This window comes from Equus caballus, chromosome 19 (assembly GCF_041296265.1).
Source record: "Equus caballus isolate H_3958 breed thoroughbred chromosome 19, TB-T2T, whole genome shotgun sequence".
In the NCBI taxonomy this organism is placed as follows: domain Eukaryota; kingdom Metazoa; phylum Chordata; class Mammalia; order Perissodactyla; family Equidae; genus Equus; species Equus caballus.
In genome coordinates this window covers 33,250,900-33,265,913 of record NC_091702.1, presented here as the reverse complement: position 1 = coordinate 33,265,913, position 15,014 = coordinate 33,250,900, and the positions used below count along the sequence as shown (strand labels likewise).

The 15,014-nt window shown below is 37.4% G+C and overlaps 1 protein-coding gene across 22 annotated transcripts in view; it reads right to left on the bottom strand.

Moving 5' to 3' along the window:
* VPS8 (VPS8 subunit of CORVET complex) overlaps nucleotides 1-15,014 on the bottom strand; it is a 236,071-nt gene that overhangs the window by 216,546 nt on the left and 4,511 nt on the right. For all 22 annotated transcript variants that reach the window (XM_001498654.4, XM_070243423.1, XM_070243433.1 and 19 more), the window contains 3 exons: nucleotides 9,960-10,205; nucleotides 9,089-9,157; nucleotides 3,158-3,288 (listed from right to left, as the gene is read on the bottom strand). In XM_001498654.4, coding sequence (XP_001498704.1) covers nucleotides 3,158-3,288; nucleotides 9,089-9,157; nucleotides 9,960-10,112 — 353 coding nt within the window. In that variant the 5' untranslated portion in view covers nucleotides 10,113-10,205. The remainder of the gene's footprint in view (nucleotides 1-3,157; nucleotides 3,289-9,088; nucleotides 9,158-9,959; nucleotides 10,206-15,014) is intronic.

Genomic DNA, 15,014 nt, shown 5'->3' with positions numbered 1-15,014 from the left:
CAGCTGCTCCTACTATCATCTCCTTTCACTTATCCAACTCATCATTGTACAAAAAGTAGTTTTTAAACTTTTACCCAACATGATTACCTACTCTCTATGACTAAAAGCATGTTCTGGGGATACAAAAATAAGACACTCAAGGCTAGCTAGAGCGACTCATAGGTAATTCACTGTTAAATTAAAGGATAAATGTTAGACAAGAAAAATGAATAAAGCACTATAGAAATGAAATAAAGAAGACTTTAATCCTGTTTATTAGGGGGATATCAAGGACAGCTACAGAAAAGAGAAGACGTCCAATCTGGCCTGGATGGATAACTATGAATCTGTCAGGCAACAAAAAAGAACAAGCAGAACTACAAAGATGTGCAGGTGTGCAGTGTGTGGGGGTAATGTGAGTACACGGAAGGCAGGAACCAGGAGGGTGGGGGTGGGAGTGTTTAGAGAATGGGTCAAATGGCAAGCAGGGCCCAGACTGATGCCATGCAAAAGAGTGCTGACATTATTATGTGGCCAAGAAGAAAACGCCTTATCTATTAAGCAGGTGGTGACCAGATCACCAAAAACATTTAAGTTATCATGGTTCCATACAAGTTTTAGATTGTTGTTTCTATTTCTGTGAAGTATGAAAGCTGGAATTTTGCTAGGGATTGCATTGCATCTATAGATGGCTTTGGGCAGTATGGACATTTTAACAATACTACCCCATGAATACGGGATTTTTTCCATTTATTTGTGTCTTCTTCAATTTCTTTCATCAATGACTTATAATTTTCAGTGTACAGTTCTTTTATCTCCTTGGTTAAATTTATTCCTAAGTATTTTATTGTTTTTGATACTATTATAAATGGATTGTTTTACCATTTTTTCAGATGTTTCATTGGTAGCATAGAGAAACACATCTGACCCCAATCAGCCAAAGCAATCTTGAGGAAGAACAAAGCTGGAGGCATCACACTTCTGATTTCAAACTATATCACAAAGTTGTAGTAAACAGAACAGTACTGCACTGGCACAAAACCAGACACACAGACCAATGGAACGGAATTGAGAGCCCAGAAGTAAACCCTTGCATGTACAGTCAACGAATATTTGACAAGGGAGCCAAGAATTCTCAGTGGGCAAAGAATACTCTCTGCAATAAATGGTGCTAGGAAAACTGAATAATCACATGCAAAAGAATGAAACTGTACCCCTATATTACACCAGTCACACAAAAATTAAGTGTATTAACGGATTAAAGACTTAAACATAAGACCTGACACCATAAAACTCCTAGAAGGAAACCTAAGAGAAAAAGCTCCTTGACGTTGGTCTTGGCAATGGTTTTTTAGATATGACACCAAAAGCACAAACAACAAAAGCAAATATAAATGGGACTACATCAAACTAAAAAGCTTCTGCACAGCAAAAGAAGCAATATACACAACAAGGCAACTTAGGGAACGGGAGAAAATATCTGTAAAACACTTATCTGATAAGGGGTTAATATCCAAAATATACTCAACATCACTATTCATCAGGGAAATGCAAATCAAAACCACAATATCACCTCACATTTGGTAAAATGCTATTGTCAAAAAGACAAGGTAACAAGTATTGGTGAGGATGTAGAGAAAATGGAATCCTTATGCAGTGCTGGTGGAAATATAAATTGGTGCAGCCACTAAGGAAAACAGTATGGAGGTTGCTTAAAAAATTAAAAATAGAACTACTGTATAATCCAGCAATCCCACTTCCAGGTATATATCTAAAGGAAATGGAATCAGCATCTTAAAGAGATATCTGCACCTCCATGTTCACCGCCGCATTTTTCACAGTAGCCGAGATACAGAAACAACCTAAGTGTCCACCTACAGATAAAGGGATAAAGAAGATATGGTATACATATTCACAATGGAATACTATTTTGCCGTGAGAAAGAGGCAAAACCTGCCACTTGCAACAACATGTATGGACCTTGAGGGTGTTATGCTAGTGAAATAAGTCACACAGACAAATAAATACTGTATGTCTCACTTATATGTAGAATCTAAAAGAGCCAAACTCATAGAAACAGAGAGTGGAATAGTAGTTACTAGGGGCTGAGGAGTGGGAGAAATGGGGAATATTGGTCAAAGGGTACAAACTTCCAGTTATAAGATGAGTAAGTTCTGGTGATCTAATGTACAGCATGGTGACTATAGTTAACAATACTGTACTCTATACTTGACAGTTGCTAAGAGACTAGATCTTAAATGTTCTCGTCACAAAAAGAAATGGTAATTATGTGAGGTGATGGAAATGTTAACTAACCCTATTGTGGTAATCATTTCGCAATCTGTACGTGTATCAAAGAATCACACTGTATACCTCATATGTACACAGTGTTATATGAAAATTATATCTCAATAAAGCTGAAAAAAAAATAAGTTATTTACTTGTACGACACAGTGATGAATGGGTTAATATATCCAGCAATGGCCCCTATCCCACAAGAGTCGACAACCTAAAGAAGACAGCACTGATACAGGCAAAATTTAAGAAGAGAGAAAAAATACACCGACAACTTTATCAACATTAAAGTTACACATGAATTCAATAAAGATTTACATTATGCTTCCTCCACTTCTCTTTCCTTTTCATGTTCTCTCCAAGAATTTGGAAGGTGAAAAGCAGCCAATATGAAATTATTTAGGGTTAGAAGTCCTTTTCCCAAATCTTTAATCATCTTTGTGACTCTCCTCTGAACCCATTCCAAGGGAATGAAGGAATGGTGGAGCTGACCTCAGAGAGTGGGAGGAAGGGGATGGGGTGTGCAGGGAACAGAGGGTGGTGAGGTAAACCAAGCTCCATGTTTCCACCACAGACACTGTGACGAGTTTGATTTGTGCTCCCTCCCAGGGGCTTACTGCTTCCGGAAGTCCCTGGCGTTATTATGGCTTTCTACTGGGGGTGCAGAAGATAGTGGTCATAGTACCCACCTTTTAATCCTCTCCCCTCAACAATGCTAAAATCTTTAGGATCTAATAAGCATATTATTTCCACCCAAGTGGGCCTGTACTCTCCATGCAAGGCTTCCATTCCAACAGACCATATTGTACTATAAACAGATGTTTACATTTTAAACGATCAAATAGTTCAACCATACGCAAGTGTGATTTAAATGATTACTTACCTTTTTAGGTTGGTCCTGTCACCACTATCTGAGCTTGCCACAGATGAAGTATCATAGGAGTGAGAATCGATAGTATCAATGTTTAACAATGTAGGATCCTCGAGAACAAAAGATTCATCTTCATCATCAGTCTAAATTGGAATAATATGGATAAATAAATTCAAAATTCCAAATACTCTATAAGTCAGAGAGGCATGAATAGGTTTCTCCAAAACACTCGCATGCCTATTTCTGCTTTTCACCTCTACTCCATGCATTGTTATTGACCAGAGAGGCTCAGTACAGAATTAAATTTCAATCTAGACAGATATCTCTCTCTACAGAGAGTTCACCCCCAAAATTTCTTTCTTGCAAGCAGGAGGAACCAGGAACAGTTATGCAGATTATTGTTACCTTCAGAATATTTCTTAAAATTCAAACCTGTATAGATACTTTACTAGTTAACTAATAGCCAATGGCTAATTAGAAAAAAACAAATACCACCTGACTATAAATAGTATACCATGAAAAATATGGCAGGCAGAAAGAAGAAAGGCATTCTGGATTGAAACAGCATGTGCAGACACAGTGATTTCATAGTATGAGTTTTGCCCATGGAAAAGGAAGTAGTCCAAAATGATTAGAGGACATGAGTAGGAACTGGAGGTGATCCTAGAAAGATAGGCTGGGACCCAAACTGTAAAAAGCCTTATATTCCATTAAGATAGATGACAGCAGGGCCCATGTCTATCTTGTTCACCACTGTATCCCTAGTGCCTAGTACAATGCCTGACACAATCAGTATTCATTTATTTAATGCATTAGTGTACTACATATAGTAGGCAGTGAGAAGGCAACTGAGACTTTTAAGAAGTGGACACACATGATGAGAACCATGGTTTAGACAGATAAATAGGGAAGTAAAAAGATGGATGAGGGTAGAGAAGAGAGTCCAGCCTAGTAATGCAGGTCAAGAGAAGGAACAAAGACAAGACATTACTGAGATAAAATCAAGTCTCTGGTAACCATTTAAATGGGAGGAGGGGGGGCCGGTCCCGTGGCCGAGTGGTTAAGTTCGTGCACTCCGCTGAGGCAGCTCAGGGTTTCACGGGTTTGGATCCTGGGCACATACATGGCACCGCTCATCAAGCAATGCTGAGGCAGTGTCCCACATGTCACAACTAGAGGGACCCACAACTAAAAATATGCAACTATGTACCAGGGAGCTTTGGGGAGAAAAAGGAAACAGAAAATCTTTAAATGGGAGGAGGGGGAGAAGGAGAAGTCAAAGAAGATTCTAGCCTGAGCAACTAGGCAAAAGGTGATATTACTAATCGGAATAAAAAAGCAGAATAGCAGACAAAGCAGGATCAGGAATTCAGCTTTGACTAAGTTGATTCTGAATGACAGACATTAAAGAAGAATTTTCTAATCCTACCTTCTCTTTCAGCTGGACTACCTTCTGCCTTACCATTTTCATCAATGTTCTTAAGACAGCAGACCATACTCATCATCTCCACTTTCTCCACCTACTACTAGCTACTGACTACTGCTCTTGCTGAAGATACTAGCCATATGCACTGGCCTATTTTCAGTTAACATGCCCTTGCCCTCTCTGCACCATTTAACACTATTGACCATTCCCTACTTCTTAAAACTTTCTCTTCCATTGGTTTCCAGTACCTCTCTTTTCTGGTACTCCTCCAACTTATGTGGCCTTTTCTATCAGTCATTTTCTCTAGTTTCTCTGCAGCCCACCCTTTAAATGATGTTGTTCCCCAGGATTATATTCTTAGTTCTCTTCCTATTTCACACATTTCCTATATGAACAAGAAAATCCACACCTATAGCTTCAATACCATGTCAGGCTAATGACTCCAAAATCTGCATCTTCAGTATCAAAATTTCTCTTGAGGTTTAGGCCCACAGGTACAAGTGCTATTCAGCTACGTCCACAGACAAGTCTGCTAAGAACAGAGCTAGGATTAGCAAGGAGATATTGTTACTTGAGATCTGTACCAGAGTGGAATAATTGCTATAGGGAAAGGGAAAGGAAGTAATTCAGAAATAAGAACTGCAGCACCAAGGTCTTAAGCAAGAGAGTCGATCAGAATCTTATTTGATTTTCTTAAGGAGCCTGGGGACATAATTAAAGAAAACATACCAGCTAAGTTAAGCCAGGGTTGAGGGCTTATAGGCTACGTGAAGGAAAAAGTGAAGGAAGAAGAGTATTGAGAGTACCACTAAGGCTGAATTTAAAATTACTAGCTACACAATAGAGATATCAATTCTCCTAAACTGATGTGTAAAATCTACACAATCCTACCAAATTTCTGCTGATTTTTGTGTGTTTATGTAAGTGTAAACTATAAAGTGATTCTACAACTTACAGAGAAATGCAAAAGACCAAGAATAAGCAAGGCAATCAAGAACAACAACAAAGCTAGAAGACTTGAGACTGCTAGATATAAAGATCTACTATAAAGATTTGAATATTAGAACGTGATATTGGGACAAGTACAGACAGACCAAAAGAATCAGATCTACACATATATGATCACCGGACTGAAAACAAAGGTGACATCACAGACTACTCTTTTCAGTAAATGGTTCTGGCTCATACCTCAATATCACACACAAAAATTTCAGATGAGCTGCAGATCCAAAAGTGAAAGATAGAACAATAAAGATTTTAAAATAAGATAGCATCACCATGACCTTGGAATTTGCAAAATTTTCTTAAACAAGACATCCAAAAAAACTAACTATAATGGAAAAACTTAATAAGCTGAACTATATTAACATTAAGAACTTCTGTTCATCGAAAGAAACCAATAATAGAGTGAAAAAGTAACCCACAGAATGGAAGAAGATATTTGCAATAACATATCTTACAAAGGGCTTATATCCATCACATATAAAGAACTTCTATAAGTAAGTTTTTTTAAAAAAACCAATTCAATAGAAAAGTGGGCAAAAGATATGAAAAGGAAATTCACAAGAGAGATATCCAAATGGCCAAAACATACATCAAGGTACTCAACTTCATCAGTTTTCAGGGAAACTCAGATTAAAACCATGATGTGATACCACTACATACCTGCAAGAATGAACAGCTAAAGTGAAAAGGAGAGAAAAATTCAAAAGTTGACGAGGGTATGTTAACCTCAACCCCCATATATTGCTGCTGGAAGTAGATATTATTACAAGCACTTTGAAAAACCCGAGGCAGTATCTACTAAAGCTGAACATACCCATATCTGATGACCCAGCAATTCTACTCCTCAGTATACACCCAACAGAAATATGCGTGTGTAAGTATACATATGTCTCAATATGTGAATAAGAATATTCACAGCAGCACTCTTCATCACAGCCAGAAATTAGAAATTACACAAATACCCGTAAACAGTAGAACGAATAAATAATGGTGTATACTGAGAACGGATGAACAATTACATGCAAAAACATGAATGAATCTGAAAACATATTGAGGGAAGTAAGTCAGACAACAAAAGCACACAGTGTATAATTCCATGTATATAAAGTTAAAAGCAGGCAAGTTAATCAATGTGGTAGAAGTTAGGAGAGTGATTATCGTGCAGTTGAGTATTGAAGGGGCACAGGACGAGCTTCTGGGGTGCTAGTAATGTTTTACTTCTTCATCTGGATTCTGCTTACACAGGGGGTTCAGTTTGTGAAAATTCACCAAGCTGTACATTTACGATCTGTGTACTTTTTCTATCTGTAGGTTATACTTGAACAAAAAGTTCAAAAGAAGTTTCTGGCTGCACAATCCAATAGTAGGATTGAAGTAAAGCCAGGACTGCTTTCAGGGACTGGGAGACTAGGAAGGATCAAGAGACCTGGTCTCAATGAGGTCAAAGAATAGGGTCAAAGAATTCCCTTAAACAAAGTGAGGGAATGGACAGGGGCTGCAGGGTAGTTACAGTTAGAGAATGGAATTTAAAAATTAAAAACCTAGAGGTAGCACAGTTTCAAAGGATGACAAGGCCTAGTAACATTATTTCATGCCCTAAATTCTGAGATTCAGGATGTCTTGATAATCTCTAACTTTCCATTCTGTGAAATATCTTGGATGCCCATTTCTTGCCAGTCTCTCTTCAGGCTGATATTATTCATATCATAGAAGATATGCACACACATATCCTGGATCAAGTGCTTATTCATACTTTCTACTTCTACCCTTTTCATTTTTTCCTTTTAAAAATAATTTTCTTTAATATTTCTCCCCTCTTATAGTCTTCACAATGTTCTATAACTTAAATTATTTTTGCTTCCACCTACCTACCTGCCTAGCTCCCTGGAGGTGCGAAGGCTGGCCAATTTCCAGTCCCATTTCTCTCTCAAAGTCAGAGACAGTCACATAGCACTTTAAAATCCCAGCATCTAACACTATGACCCAAATACACTAGGCACCCAAATTACTCCTGAGGATGGTAACAGCATTATCTTCTCAGTAAACCACTAACAACTACTTACTGTTCATCATAGATAAGAAAACTGTGCAAAGATGGTTTTCCTTCATTACGAATTAGAGTCTCATTTATGAGCATAATTTTCTTTGCTATTACTTTATAAATATGTACAAATAGGGCTTTGTACACAGTCCTCTACAATTATTTTTACTTCACACTTAGTAAGATAATTGAAATGAGCATGTGATTAAGACCATGTTAACAAAATTAACTAAAATTAATCTCTTCATCTCTAAATGAAAGATTTCCGCTATATTAGAAAGCAAAAAATAAAAGAAACTTCACTGTTGCAGAATATTCTCTCATAGACCAAAGCCTTCTTTGTCCAAACTAAAAATTCTTAAGCGTCAACACAGATCAGACAGAACATTTTTGAAGTTAAAATATATTCAAAGCAACAGCAACATCAAACTGATATAAAAAACAGAAATAAAAATGATACAAGAAAAACGAAAGAATTTACAGAGAAAGTAGTTTCCATCCTATAAAGTGTTGGCTAAAAGCCTAAAAATATAGGTAAACAAGTGATAAAGACCAAGGTCCACCTCATTCAGAGCCATGGATCAGTGGGCATTTTTGTTGGGAAAGCTTGGCATCACTATCTTCTAGAAAATACAACCTGGGATCTGAAATAGATTTACACAGAAAAAAAAAATCTTTCTCAAATTAGAAGCTAAAACCTCCAAGGGAAGTCTTAAGCAAGTTTCTAAAAGATCAAGAAGGCTGAGCTGAAGAACTGTCAGCAGATGCAGAGCACATAAAAACTGGCACGCTTCACCAACATGTACTCCCACAAAGTTCCTTTATAAAGCCTTTATGATCTGATAATTCAGAAAAGAATAACATCATTTCAAAACTCTGAAAAACTCTTTAATAGAGATGGTGCTCATAAGATAACCTATGGAGGTTTTGTTTTCTTCATCTAGAAGAGTGATGAGGCACATTAAAGGTTGTGGATGCTTCTTCATTATCAGAGGATGAGCTATCTGAATATCACTGGTAGAGATAACATTATCAAAACACAATACAAATCTCAAAAGTGACATGACTTTAATATTTCAACTTACTCAATAAAACATTTTCTTTTAAATCTACCAAGCAAAAGGCATTGCACTGGGCACAGAAATGAACAAGACATGGCTTCTGCCCTTGAGAGGCTCACAATCTAGATCAGCACTGTCCAACAGAACTTTCTGCAACGATGGAAATGTTCTGTATCTATGCTGTCCACTATAATAGCTACTAGTCACATGTGGCTATTTGAGCACTTGGAATGTGCCTTGTACAACTAAGGAACTGAAGTTTTAATTTTTATTTAACTAATTAATTTAAATTTAAATTGCCACGTGTGACTAGTGGCTCCCATACCGGACAGGGAAAATCTAGATACATACACTATAACTAACCCGGAAAGTATCAAAATTAATGACAATGACCTTTAATATATACTTACTTCATTTAGTATGCTTTCCAGTGTTGGAGGAGTATCAACTTGAGGAATATCAAACTCCTTGTCATCAATCTAAATAAAGAAAAGAAATTAATGCTCACAGAATGATGCTATCCCTCTTATAATCATGAATGTTTTAATTGATAGAATCATTATCAATAAACAAACATACCACCAAACTGATTGAGAGCCAACTCAATAATCCATGGTAATAGGGATCAGGTCAAAAGACCACAGAATTATTCCCCTTCCTATCCACATACTGAATGATTACCAAGGACAAGGACAATTATAAACTGACTGCACCATCTTGACAGCCCTTTCCAGAAAGCTTCTATTGAAGGACTTTGGCCTCTATTTTCTTAAGCATGACAAAACAGCAAGTCTTATGACAAGCCCTAATTTTCTAAGTCTGGACATAAGTCATAAGCAATATACGAAGGCCTGACTTGCTTCCTAGTTATTTCATAAATTATGGTGAGAAATGATTAGGTCAAACAACTTATTAAATATTCTCATGGTCACACAATCGTATTAATATAGTATCAAATCAATGGGAAAACAATCACTGTGCAAGAATTCTAAACCTACCACTGGCTTAACAATCTTGAGAAGTCATTTAACATAGCTGCACTTCAGTGTCTTCCTCTAGAAAATGGATTATCAGTGTTGTGAAGCTCAATTGAGAACATGTATTAAAGTGTTTCATAAACTGTAATGAACTATACAAATGAAGAGTAATATTATCTCATAAAACTGTACACAGACTATTAGTCCATGCAAAAATGAGAGATTTAGAGTTCTGGGTCATAAAGTACACTCTAACCAATATTTTGGTTAAATATCATCACTTGACAAAAAGTTGAATTTTTACCAGATCATTTTTGAACTCCAGTTCCTTGTCCAGATCTATGTAAGAGAACTTTGAAAGTGAAGCTTCTAGATTGAAAGACTTATTCAGTTCTTCTTCAGTAGTCTTGGCACAGAGGCTCTGTTCCACATTTTCATGGTCTGGTTCATTTTCCATGTTTACTTTTAATAATTGTATTCAGTCAATCCAAGCAAATTTTTGTTGGTTTTGCGTTGTGGCCTTAGATCATGATGATCTGAATGATGATCTCTTTTCAAAGAAGAAAAAATATATATCACTTAGATTTCTCAACTGGACATTACAAAGAGTGACTTGGTCAGACTTTTGTGGAAACCAATTCGTCACTTGGTGATCTGATTATAAGCAAAGAGAAATCAACACAAGGGTACAGGGTATGATATGGGTGGGGCAGTTTCTATGGGAGCACAAAGGAGGAACATCTAACAGGAAGTGGCCCACCACACGTAAGTATGTTGACAGCGATAGACTTGGGATAAGCTCAGCCACTAGACCCAGTACCAACTAGATTTATGTACCTAATAGCACGAGGGTAAAGTGGTGCCAAAAGCTGCAATTAATCCCTTCCTCACATTCCCCAGACCTCAGAGTAGATCTCCAGTTCCCCTGGAGAGAAGCACATAGACCAATTTTGTCACTGCCATCCATACAAGGCCACAGATCACTCAAGGTGCTTAGTGTAGACACAGAGGGCTCAGAATGGACAGCTAGTCACTTGCTGTGATACTAGCAAATGTAAGGGTTCAGATCTATTAGGCGAGACAACAATGATGCCAGGATACAATAGTTCCAAAGCCAACTAGCAATTTCTAGAAAGAAAGTTAGTCATAGAGAAACATGGACATTTTCAGGGAAAACTGAAATACTAAAGAAAAAGAAATGCATGCAATGTTGTGTATATTTCACAGCTCTAAATGATACGATATACTAAAAAGATAATTTGGTTTACTAGCAAAATTGTCTAGAAAATAACCACCTGCAAAACTTCTAGAAAACTGAAAACACATTCAGGAAAAAAATTATATGTTTAATGATTAAATTTGTTCTTAAATGTTTTTAGTTTGGTGTCAGAATTAGGCTACAAGTAACCAAACTTTAAAAAGTCCATCACTGAGCTCTGCTCGTTTAGAATAAAGAAGCAAAAACATGCAAATAGAACACACACCATAGCAAAAATTATAATAAAAATAGTCATTTTGTTTTCCAGACGTGTTTCCCGCAGTACACAACTAGCAGTAACTCTCACTGGGAAGCTTTTTCAAGCTACAATACTGCCAGCAGGGGGCATAATCGCCACCCCATCACCAACCCTCCCCATCGTAGGAGCTTCTCTTACTCCTTAGAGAAATGGAAGCAGAAAAAGAGGCTAACAACCACTGAGTCATAGAAAGAACTAACTTTTTCAAAGGGAGTCGAGAATTAGTTGTTACTGTTTTTTAAAAAATAACATGCCCCAAACTGACAATATTATCTAATTTAAGGTTCATTTTTCTTAGTACTTACAATGAATTTCACTTCCTTCCACGTTTCATTTTTATCATATTAAAAGAAATGAATATCTACTATGTGTAAGACATGTAGATTCATGGAGACTGATTTTTCAAGAGCTGAAAACAATTTTTCTAGCTAGTACATTTGGTATATTACCAAATACAGACTAATTTCTTTCACATGTTACAGAAGATAGACTGTAAGGCTCTGTCCTACAAACACATGGTATCAAATACATTCCTGGAAGACATAACAGGCCACGCCGTATCTGGCAACATTTGAAAGCAGCTTTCCAATCCTGGTTACCAAATATACTGCTCCTTTTGCAATGAGCCAAATGCGGTAGCAATATAAGCATTCATATGCCTTTCTGCAAAGAAGACTGAACTGGCTCATGACAAATTACTTCTTAAGAAAGTTCACTCTTATTTGGACCACTTAGCAAAAATGATTACAATTAGGCAAGGGGTTTGCAAACATGCACAATCTAATTCACGTGCAGTGGTTCCTGAGGACAGTTATTAAGTTTCATTCTCATACATTTAAAAAAAAGAAGAAAAGACCACATAGCCCCCCAAAAAGAAAGTTTTAAATGATTTAATAACCTAAAATGTTTCACTCTTCACATTTGTCTTTCCAAAATAACTCAGAAAGGCAAGCACTTTTTTCTGGCTTTTTTGATATCTCCTATCTGGAGTTAGTAAGAGGCTCTCAGGACAGCTCAGCACCTGGGAACACCGATACCACACTCAAGAAGTTTCAAGCGATCAAGCATTCCCTAGAGAATACCACACTCAAGAAGTTTCAAGCGATCAAGCATTCCCTGGAGAAAGAACATCCTGCCAGTTGCCCTACTCCATTCCCAACCTTCACTTCACTGAGCTCCCGTCATCGTGGAGTGGTGGCAAAGTGGAAAGAACAGAAGCCAAAGAGTCAGTTAAAATTACATTTGAATCTGGACTTTACCAGTTCCTATCTGCGACCTTGGTCAATCTGCCGACCCTTTCTGAGCCCCTCTACTTCTACATTTGTAAGATGAAATACTGCGGCCATTTGCGTTGTTTGCCCAGAGAAGAACCTCTCTCTTGTTTTGGGAAAGGCTCCTTCAAACCATGTGGTTCTTGTGGAGGCTGCCAATCAAAAATCTCCTGTAATAGAGGTTGCATCATATAGCCAGAGTCCTTTCCCAGGATTCACTAAAAGGGAACTGGTGAGGAAGAGCCGTTTCCACTAGAAGAGGAGGAAAGAGTGCCTTGGTATCTTCAGGCCCCAGGTTGGTCTTCCACGATGTTAGCTCTGGCCATAGCCTCCTGGTACATTGGCTACATAAGCCAACAACTCTCTTAACTCTTTTAATTTTTTTTTTTTTTTTTTTTGGTCACTTACAATTGAGAGTCCTGACTCTTAGGAATGTAACTACGTATTTTGCTGGGCTACTGTGAGGAATAAATGACATAATGAGCGTAAAGCATTTAGAACAATGCCTGGACACAGAATAGGCTTTCAAGAAACACTAGCTATCATCATTTAACATTTCCTCAAGATTTCCAAATTCTTCTAAAGTTAAAGACCCTGAAACAAGATCCAGTACTTTTGGAAAGGTCTAGCCAGCGCTAAGCATATCAAAAGGACATAATATCATACTAAAAGTTTCTCCATGAGCTAAATGGTAAGTGTTTTATCTAAGGTCAGTACAGCCCCCTGCAAAGCACCAGAGACCCTTAACAAAAATGTTTTATTATGATAATAAGTGTTTTATACTACTAACTCATTCTAAAATTATTCCTTTTCTTACACCAACTTCCTCTTTTGTCACTTACCAGTAGTTATTCCTTTCTTTATGTCAGTCAGCAAATTTTTCCAACCCAAATAAACCTGCTGAATCAAAAGATCACCATGCTCGGATTTTTTTTTTTAAAAAAGGAGAGTTCACTAGAGCAGCTTCTGTACATTTTTTAGAAATTGAGTTGTGCCTGTGGTGGGCAGAATAATACTGCCCAACCATGCCCATCCTCACCCCCAGAACCGTGACTATGTCACCTCACATGTCAAAAGGAACTTTGCAGATGTGACTAAATTAGGATCTTGAGTTGGGGAGATTATCCTGGATTATCCAGGCGAACCCAATGTAATCACAAAGGTCTAAAAGTGGAAGAGGGAGGCAGAAGAGAGCGTCAGAGAAAGAGGTATGACAACAGAAGCAGGGTCAGGAAGATGCTATGTTGCAGGCTTTGAAAATGGAGGAAGGGTGCCAGGAATTTAGGCAGTCTCTAGAAGCTGCAAAAGGTAAGGAAAAGGATTCTCTCCTTGAGCTTCCAGAAGGACGCCAGACCCACCACAGATTGATATTAGCCTAGGAAAACCGGTGCTAGACTTGTGAACTACAGAATTGGAAATAATAAATTTGCTTTTTTTAAGCCACTAAGTGTGTGGTAATTTGTTACAGCAGGAATAGGAAATGAATACACTAACAAACTTCAATTAATTTGTTTCCGACCACATCGCCAACATTCTGAAATACTAACCTCTCCCTTGTCACTTGGTGTTGCCCAAATATTTATTGAGCAAGCTGTTCATTCCAGTATGCAGACCAATGATGAAATGCTTAATATATGACACAAGATTACACACTTGATGCAGATACTGCCTTCAGACATCACTTAAGTGCTACCCCAGCACCAAGGTTGGCAATGAACTACTGATAATCTCCTCCTGAGACAGAATGCTACAACTAGTTCTTCACCCAACCATCCTGTGATAGAGTGTTTTTATAGTTCTTAAGGTCACATCGATTGTTTCTTAGTCTCTCCCAGAATGAAATTAGATTAATCTGACAGGAAATGTATATCACAGAATTATGATTACCCAGTATGCTGTCCTCTTCTGAGTGCTAATAACTAATATTTTAATAGTTCCAATTTAAGATTATCTGACATCTTGACAGTTCCCAAAGCTACTCTCTCTTAATTAATAAGGTTATTCTCATTCAATTAATAATAGATTCAAGGACCATTAAAAAAATACATGTACCATATAAACTGCAATGACCCCATTATGACACTGGCCAACAGGTTAATGTGAAACTTGCACCAGCTGTTTTTTTTTTTTTTTACCATGGCAGATATTCCCAACTGTTCTCAAGTTCCAGGATCCTACTTAATTCACTGACATTCTTTTCCTCCCAAAAGTGTCATATGAGACACTTTTCACATTACAATGAAATCAAATCAAGGTTTGTTTTAATTTACTATATCCCCAGGAAGATATCATGAAATCACGATATGGAAATAATTTTACATGCCAACTTTGTTTCTGGCCTTCCCAATCCAAGTATTTCTCTTCTTCCATTTCTTTGCTTTGTCTCATCTTTTTGTGGTTTGTTTTGTGAAGAAAAACATAATAGAGGACTCATTTCTATTGGTTTTCTATTCTCTTTCTCTGGTAAATGGACTCATTTTTAACAGTTCCCCAATGCCTACAGAATAAAATTCCAAATTCTAAACCCATGATTCCAGACATCACATGAGCTGGCCCTACCTTCCTTTACAA